At 37.8% G+C, this 8,973-nt stretch overlaps 1 protein-coding gene across 1 annotated transcript in view; it reads right to left on the reverse strand.

Moving 5' to 3' along the window:
• Window positions 1-2,009: 2,009 nt before the first annotated feature.
• The window catches only part of RRAGD (Ras related GTP binding D), a gene marked incomplete in the record, with an annotated part of 21,712 nt that continues 14,748 nt past the window's right edge, over window positions 2,010-8,973 (reverse strand). Inside the window, 2 exon segments of the mRNA XM_072408634.1 lie at window positions 2,010-5,884; window positions 8,127-8,269. Coding sequence (XP_072264735.1) covers window positions 5,736-5,884; window positions 8,127-8,269 — 292 coding nt within the window.

Here is an 8,973-nt window from a genome sequence, read left to right on the forward strand (position 1 = left end):
TCCCCGCCCCACTACACCCCTGCCTCAAGGGGCAAGAAACTTCCCCTTTGTGAGGTCATGATGCCAGAACACGCCCAGTTTCCCATCACAGGTCTGAGTCTACGATGGGAGAGTGGGCAGGTTGTGTTCAGAGAGACAACTCGTCTACCGCCCCGAACCCGCAATTCCATACGGGAGACATGGTTGGTGGCCCTGGCCAGTGCGCCCCCCCCCCCCCTCCCCAGCGGGGTCCTTTTCCGCCAGAGCCACAGATCACCGAAGAATTCTTTGCACGCGTGCCCAATCCCAAAAAACATGAGGGCATGGCATTCTCACCCGCCAGGCCAACTACACCCCTTTTAGGGTTTTAGGGGTAACCATAAAAGAGACATCAGAGCTCCATTAGATACGTAATGTCCCCCTGCACTGTGTTGGAGACATTGAAACACAAGCTCTGCTCTATTAGGTGTTCCCAGTGCTGCTGGGGTCTGACAGCCCTGAACCCAGAAGTGAAGCTGAATGTGTCATGGTTGTACTTTCCTTCTCCTTCCATCCTGACACCCAACAGGGATGTCCCAAGCACCCAGAAAAACCTGGGACACAGGATGGGACGCAGCTACACATTCATAGCTATAGATTGCATCTTCACATAATTATGTTCCTTTATTAAGGTGGTGTTGTGGTCAATCATGAGAGAAGCTAGAGTGTAAGCAGGATCTTACCTAGAAGTTTCCATATACTGCCAGATGATAACTAAAACGCGTAAAATATTTGTATTCAGTTCTGAATAACTAGATCTGTAATGTTGGCTTTAATGCAGACGTGCAATGCCCAAAACTTAGTGCATAGGTTGTAAACACAAGGCCCGAGGGCTGAATCCGGCCCACCTGGCCATTTTATGTGGCTCACGAGAGCTTCCCTGTGACTGCGACTGTGTCACAAGATCCCCTGCCATGGTTGCAGGAGTGGAGCTGAGAAAGCAGCTTGTTGCTGCTTATGGAGCCGCCTTCATTCCCAATGCCATCTTGCTGGCTGCAGGTGCAGGGGACCCGTCCAGCTGTCCTGGAGCAGCGCATCAGGTGGTGGCAGTGAAGTGCATCATATCGCCTGCCAGACCTATTCAGCCGCCCTCCCGCGAGATCAGCCTGTTGCCGGATGGTGAGCTATATTCACGGTATATTTCACTTTCAGTGCTCATTGCAGAGCCTCGTATAGGACCATGTCTTCCCATACATAGGCTCAGGGCGGTAAATGGGTTGTGTCTATAGATACAATCTGCCCACTTACCCATCGCAGGCTCAGACTTGCAATGGGAGAGTGGGCAGGTTCTGGCATGAGGACGTCACTAAGGGGGATGTTTATTCCCCTTTGAGGGACACCTGGCTCCCCACACATGCACAATCCGGAGACGGTAAATTTAGTGATCCGTGGGTCCGAAAAGGTTAGCGACCACTGCTATAGGGCACACTAATCATCCCATTTGACATATTAATTAATGACATATTTGATACAAGAAAAAGGACCCGTGGGCACGTGAACATAGACAACCCCAGGGAGCAACAGAAGACCTGAAATTGCAGTACAGGTAGTCCCCGGGTTACATACAAGATAGGCACTGTAGGTTTGTTCTTAAGTTGAATTTGTATGTGAGTCAGAATAAGTGGATACAATATTTTAATAAATGCAATTAGGACAGATGTTTGTCTCAACATAATATTAGGCAGCATGGTGTCAGTTACTGTAGAAAATCCTCACTGTGAGTTAATCACAAACAAAGCAAAAAAAAAACAAAAAAAAAACTAACTTCTGACGCAAGCTGTGCTTGCAAAAAGAAACAACTGCTTGTTGTTTGTCTTGGTCAGTAAAGAGTTACAAGTGCTTGCAGAAAAGCTCAGTCCTTAAGATCACCCACAACCTCAGCTGTGTTTAGCAAAAGATTTCGTCTGCAAGACATGCAAACCACCCCCTCCCCCCATCAAGCCTCCATCCTGCACATTAGCGAGCAGGAAAGCCCCATTCATATCTAGGAGTAACTCATATGTCAGATGTCCTTAACTCGGGGACTACCGCTACAGTGCACTTGTGAAAAAAACCTGCCCACTTTGAAAATTGGCTGAGACCCAGAGGCCTAAAGGACAAATATCCACAAACCAAATAATGATGATATAGGAAAACAGCCCACTATTACACATTTGCTGGCAGCTTGTGCTGTGGATAGAATTATAAATAAATGCTGCAATAAAAAAAAATACTAGAGGTATTAACACCATCATTTTTGCTATAGCATTTATTTAGGTTCACTACTTAGTTGTTCAAAGTGAGCTCACTAAGGAGTGAATTAAAAATAGGGATGGCCACAGAAGCATGCTCCTTAAATACCATGTCAACAAAGGCAGTCCAAATATTTTAATCTTGGAAGGTTTCTTTTAGTAGTATGAATTTTCTCCTAAACTTTTAAACAATACCACTATTAAAATGAAAACACAAGGCAATAAGTGATGATAATTTTAACACTAAAGTGTGCAAACATTTATATAATCTCCAAAAAAGTGATTAATGACACTGCTATAATTTATCTGAATAATAATAGACTGAAGATTTATTTGTTTTAGAAAATAAAAGTTATGTAATTTTAAATACAAGGTAATAAAATATACCCTGTTAAACTACAGGAATAGCTTCTCTAGTGCTATTAACAGTTTGTACACAAATCTTTCCAAATTATCTCAGTTTACAGCATTGAAATAAGGAAATAATTTATTTATGCAATGAAGACATGTTATTTTTAATTAAATACTAATAAATAAGTGCACAAGCAGATGTGCTGTAACATACAATATATCACTCACAGAGTTTGCAGTTTAAAATAGTCACAATAATATAAATGATGTTCTTATTTTGTGCTGAATAGGTCTTTAACAAATTATCTTAAAATTACTACGGATGAAATAAAAAATGATACATATGATGCAACCTGGCTAGGCTGTGTTTTTGTGTTGTTACATTGCTTTTGCTTGTTGCACCACTGCCACCATATCTGCCTGTCGAAACTTCTATACAGACAGTTCAGCGGCAATGGAAGCAATTCTGCAGCCCTAGCCACATAGTTCAGTGGAAGGAGAACGATCCCTCAGTTTGGGAGATTCAACCTTGGTGGAAGAAAAAGTTGTACTGGAGAGAGGGATCTGTCCTCGATGGGGGAGAATATTAGGGGGAGGTCCTTACTTTGTATTTTTATTTTGACAATAAAAAGAGGTGTAACTTTTAACTTTATTGTCTACTAATCTGATCATTATGCTTTCCTGACACTGGACATTGTGTCATACTAACCCCTGAACCCTGGACTCCATTCATTACTCACTCTTGAGTCCTATATTTTGTGTATATACTCTGCTGAGCTGTGCACTATAGACACTATGTTACAGATTTCATACTCCAGACCAATGCACCATTTTGTATTTGGGCTGTAAATGACATACTCCTGACTACTACCCTCTGTCCCATGGGCTTTATATGACATATAACTTATTTATTAGAGTCTCTTGTGGCTATTATTGAGTAATTAAAAAATATTTTGTGGGTGTATGTAAGTAGGTTTTAGTTTTAGGCTCCTTCCACAGTTTTTCCTTACCCACAATTTACCAAGACACACTGGGCCTGATTTATTAAAGCTCTCCAAGGCTGGATAGGATTGTCTTTCATCATGGAAGCTGGGTGACCCAGCAAACCTGGAATGGGTTTCTTAAAAGTCATTTGTTAGTAAATGTTTTCAGTCCTGAACCAGATCCATTCCAGGTTTGCTAGATCAACCGACTTCACTGATCAAAGTCTATCCTATCCAGCCTTGGGGAGATTTAATAAATCAGGCCCTCCGTTTCATTATTCCATTCTGGGTGCCCAAGGGTGCCGCAGGTCCTTTACAAATCCAGTAATACCTCTGGTACACTGCTGGAGCTCCCTGGGGACTGCAGCTGAGAGCCCAACCCTTTAGAATATACAAACAGTGCCACTGATCACAGTTTGGTAATATTACCCTGTTACAGAAAGTGGAAAAAAAAAAAAAATAAATTTACTTGTAGGATCAGCAAGTAACAAAACCATGTTTCAGAGATTCGTTTTGTTTACTCATACAGTGAAGGCTTTCAGATACTTGAGATACTCCAAAATGTAATGACATGTAACACGTTTTTTTCACTATCACATGTAATAACATTGTTCCGCATGTTACTGTTACTTTACAGTATCATGTATCAAAGCTTACTACTCCACTACTACTGGCTTTGTTGACTACATCATAAACAAAAGCAGCCTGTGAAGGGACAGGTGGATCTTTATAAAAAGATCTCAGACTTCACAAAAGACATACATTTAAAAGTATAAAGTTACCTATATGTTGCTCCTGTCACTTTTAACCATAACAAAATTAAACATTTTTAGTGGAAACCTCCTTTAACACCCTCGCTTACCAACACACATTCTGCATATTCACTTAGGGAATAATACAATATTTGCAAGGTTGAAAACATCTTGAAGTATAGAACATTTTTAAATGTCATAATTTATTTTATTTCATCCTGTTATTTATTATATTAGTATATTAATATTTTTGGATAATTCTGTCATTCACCAAATTCAAGAATTTATGCCACATGTAAAGCTCATGTTGAATCTTTTGTTATAAAAGAGTCCCTTAAAATATTGTTTTTAATATTAGTGTCTCCTGGTGAAATTATTTTATCAAATTCAGTTTTGTTAGTGAAAATATAGTAAATTATTTACTTTCCTATGAGTATCTGCAGCATAAGTGGAAAAAACTAACACTCAACATTTCAGTTGCATAACCAGTAAAAAAGTACATCTTCATATTTCTTCTGTGCAAAAATACCATGTACATTTACAATATAAAAATCAGAAAGTCTAAAAAATGATGGTAAAGTAGTAAAGTAGTGTTAGAGAACTGGGGAATGAACTGTGCTCTAGTTGTATAATAAGATTATTGCATACATACCAGATGTAATGATCATCAGCAGCCAAGAATAAAACAGCTCATTGAAATGCTGTAACCCACAGCAAATAAAACAGATATTATGTCTCATCTGAAATGTGATTGGTTGCTATGGGCCACTGCACTTTACATTTATATGGTAAAGAGCTTGTATGTCTTTAAACATGCTTGACAGCGACTTGAGTTTTCATTGTTTATAGTGTCTTACTCACTTTTGTAATGAATTACTCTTGCTATATACTAAAAAAACACAGTGTGGATTGTCACTGGTCAACTAGGATGCTTATCAAGTGGCTTTATAAGACAAATGAAATTTAATGAAGCATGATGTAAGTCTGTGTTTTTGTCAACATTTTGCAAGTTTATAGGAAACCACCAAAATTCTGATAATTATATAAGCTGTAGAAGAAAAGGTCAAGGCCTACAGAAATCAGAAGAGCATGGGCCAGAAAATTATCCCATGGAAAGGTTTGAACCATGTCAGGTTTTACTGCTATTTGTGTCCCAGTAGGGATAATTTAAAATCAAAAATTTGATTTGTCAACATATATATCTCCCTGTCTAGGAAGAATAGCCTTCCCTAACAACTTCTATCTAAAATTGCACTAGGAAACTTGCATCTGCTGGGTAGGATTAAAGAGAAAAAAGTACTAAAACATTAAACTTGTCAAACAAAAGTCCTATTTGTCGGTGTATTTATTTGCCCCAAAGGTGGTTTCTTGACTTGATAGCATTTGTTGTGTCTTCACTCTTAAACTGGAATTCTTGAGGTTCCATTGGGAGTAATTCTGCTCTTTCTTATTTGACTCATGTGTTTACGAGATTTAAGCACCTTCACGCTCACCTCAAAGACTTCCTGAATAGCTTTACGAAAACAATGAAAATTGTAATCTATTAAACCTGTAAAAAGAAAAAAAAAATCTAAGTATTTTGAGCATGACATAGCTTTGCAGATTGTAAAGTCTATACCAAACCATATGCATGAAAATAACACTAGTTTTATTATGTAAACAGTTCTAATATTTGTACACAATCTTTTTGTATACCTGTTCCTTCTTGTGGTTCAAACCCAGGGCATGCACCTTTGTTGAACACCCAATATCCAAATGTACTTCTATCTCCTCCTGCTAGGATCTTTTTAGTGGTTACTGTTTAGAGCCTATAGCTGAGTTCCCACAATGGTTGTGCACTGCAATTTTTATGTAAAGTGTTGCTGTTTTTTTGTAATGCATTATGTTAGCACTGCCTATTCATTTCAATCAGTTTTAATCCTTTCTTTTCATCAAACAGCTGATTTTGATGGGTTTCCGGCATTTGTGGTATAATTAAAATTCGTTTTTTCAATTATGACACAAAGCATAGATACACAAAATCAGTCAAATTAAATGCTTTTTAAATTTTAACATAATTTGAGAATAATTAACATTTGGCAGAGCTTCATAATGACTATATAAAACTATGTTCTCATTTAGTGAAAAATTAATCTTTTAAGCTAATAAGAAAAGAGAATGTCTTCCCACCTTTCTGTGGCAGGGGAAGAAGATCAAAACAAATGGAAAATTCAAACACTAGAGTAACCTTCTTTTCTTCTGTCAGATAAAGAGACCATAAACCCATGTATTGCAATAGACAAAGTATAATGAAGGCATTAGTGTTAAGACAGCCTATACATGCTTAAAGATGCAACTTCAGGAATGCATCCCTCCTCTCTGACCAGGTATCAGGGGCACTTGGAATGGAGAGTGTAATTATTTTCCCTAGTGTATTTTAAACTTCTTTTCAAAAGTGCTTTTCAAGCTTCAGCCTCATCACAGTTAACACTACAAGGCTCTGTATTTGATTAAATCACTGCAGTCTTATATCAAAGTGTGTGCTTTAATATAACTTTAACTGTTACAGGAAGGGATCCAGACTTCTTTGGAATTACATAAACATCACTTTAATTGTAGGCTTTATCTTAGAGAATCTGATGGTTCACATGTAATGCTTTGATCTGGCTTAGCCCAAAGAGTGTGTCGTAAAAATGCAGATTATGTGCATTTCAATGGTTTCATCTGTTTATACATTCATTTGTTGTATTTATTACTTGCATAGATGCATATATTAGTGAAAAATATTCATAAGCACAAAGCAGTGCTTTTCTGACATAAATCTCACAACACAAATCTATTGTACTCTATCGCTTTGTGGTTTTCTAGTATTAATTTTCAAAGATACAGTGCAGAAAAAAGCATGATAAATTAGTAATTAAGGGAAAGATTTGCTGCAAGCAGATCACAAGCAGTACTGGTGACTAGTCATTTGTGCTCCGTCTACATATTCTACATTATTTACTGTTGGAATGGCCGATGAAAGGACCAAAAAAAAAAAAAACTGTGGTGGATCCCAGTTATATTCCCCTAAAATTAAGTTTTTGAGTCCTTTTGGTGAGCCCCTGACCTTTGCTACCTTACAAAAAAAAAGTATTTGTGTCAAGAAAGCTATATGTCCAGATGGGCCCTCCTCATTTCCTCTGGGGAGCCCCAGATCTATAGTCCAACCCTCACTGTATCTATAATTTTTAAAGAAAACCCGAAACGAGTAAGGATATACAGTCTGCCATTGTTTACACTCTAAAAAATATTTTGGCTCTGGCTATCATACTGATTTGGTGGCTTTAGTTCTGACTTACAGAATTAAAAATTCCTGGTTTGATTGTTTTAGGTCATAAAACATATGTTATAAAGCCACAGAAATCCACACAACTAGCATTTTCAGAAGGAAGCCTACAAAGTCGTCTTTGGTTACTGCTAGCAGGTGGTTAATATGTCAAGAGGTTAATATTACATGTGGTTAATATTACAAGAGATTACAATCACTTTTGTAGGTTAGCTTAAGGCTAGGGCTATACTGATGATTAAATTTCTGTTCTATGAATTACAATAATGATTTTAGAATGCTGCACATGAGGTGACAACTAAAGAGTGAGTAAATCCTTCAGTGGTAAATATCTCTTTAAGTTTCCCTATATTTAGCCTGATTATTTTAGGTTAGTTTAAGTGGCATGATTGCGTGGGTAAAACTCATTCTTGTAGCTTAGCTGTGTTTTGTCCTTGATTATATATAAAAATTAATTTAAAAAGTTTAATAAATATTTTATTACCTTTTCTTTCAAAACTTTCTTCTCTGACAAAACACACGAGAGCCAGAAAATTTGTAACTTCCTTTAGATACAATACTGTTGTGTTATTTAGCTTTATGATTGCCAGAGACTCTTTGTCATAAGGAGTGCCTGCACCTTTCAACCTGGTTTAAAAAAAACAAAACATTTAGGAATAGTGTAAAACCCAAACCTATATTACATATAGCTTACAAAAAAATATTAAAACCCTATCTTCACTGGAACAATGCTCAGGTTTGTAACCGCCTTCTAGTTGAAGTGTGGCAGATCCTTCTTCTAAATAGGTCTGGTGCAAAATTCCCTTTCAAGGACAGACCCTGTTTGGAGGTAAGTTGGCTAAAGGTGGAGGGGGAACTGCCCTGCCTTGAAACAAAGGCTGTTCCAGTACTGAGCCTCTCTTCCTGAGCAACTTGTAGAGGCCAGATTTTGTAGACCATGAAGCCTTTATTGCTATTGCCACAAAATTGTTGGGACCATGGTTTTCACCTATCTCATGGTGAAGTGGGCCCAGTGGCACAATCAGTCATTTCAGATTGGCTATATTTCTCAATTAAATAAGTTGCATTTGCAATTTGAAGAAGTTTGCACCTGCATTTACAAAAAATTGAGTGGGTGTTGGATAGGTTAGTGGTAAAGTTTCTCAAAGCAGCCTGCAGACTAAAACTAGCTAAGATATGTACTCTGGAGGAAGAGACTATCCGCATTGTTACTATAGAGCTAGTCGGGAAACGAAAATTACAGAACAAAAAATTAAACAAATTTTTTCTTTAACTGATACACAAGGCAACAATAGGGCATTTAATCCTTGCAGCGCAGAGGGAGTCCCGCT

Source organism: Pyxicephalus adspersus, chromosome 4 (assembly GCF_032062135.1).
Source record: "Pyxicephalus adspersus chromosome 4, UCB_Pads_2.0, whole genome shotgun sequence".
Taxonomy (NCBI): Eukaryota; Metazoa; Chordata; class Amphibia; order Anura; family Pyxicephalidae; genus Pyxicephalus; species Pyxicephalus adspersus.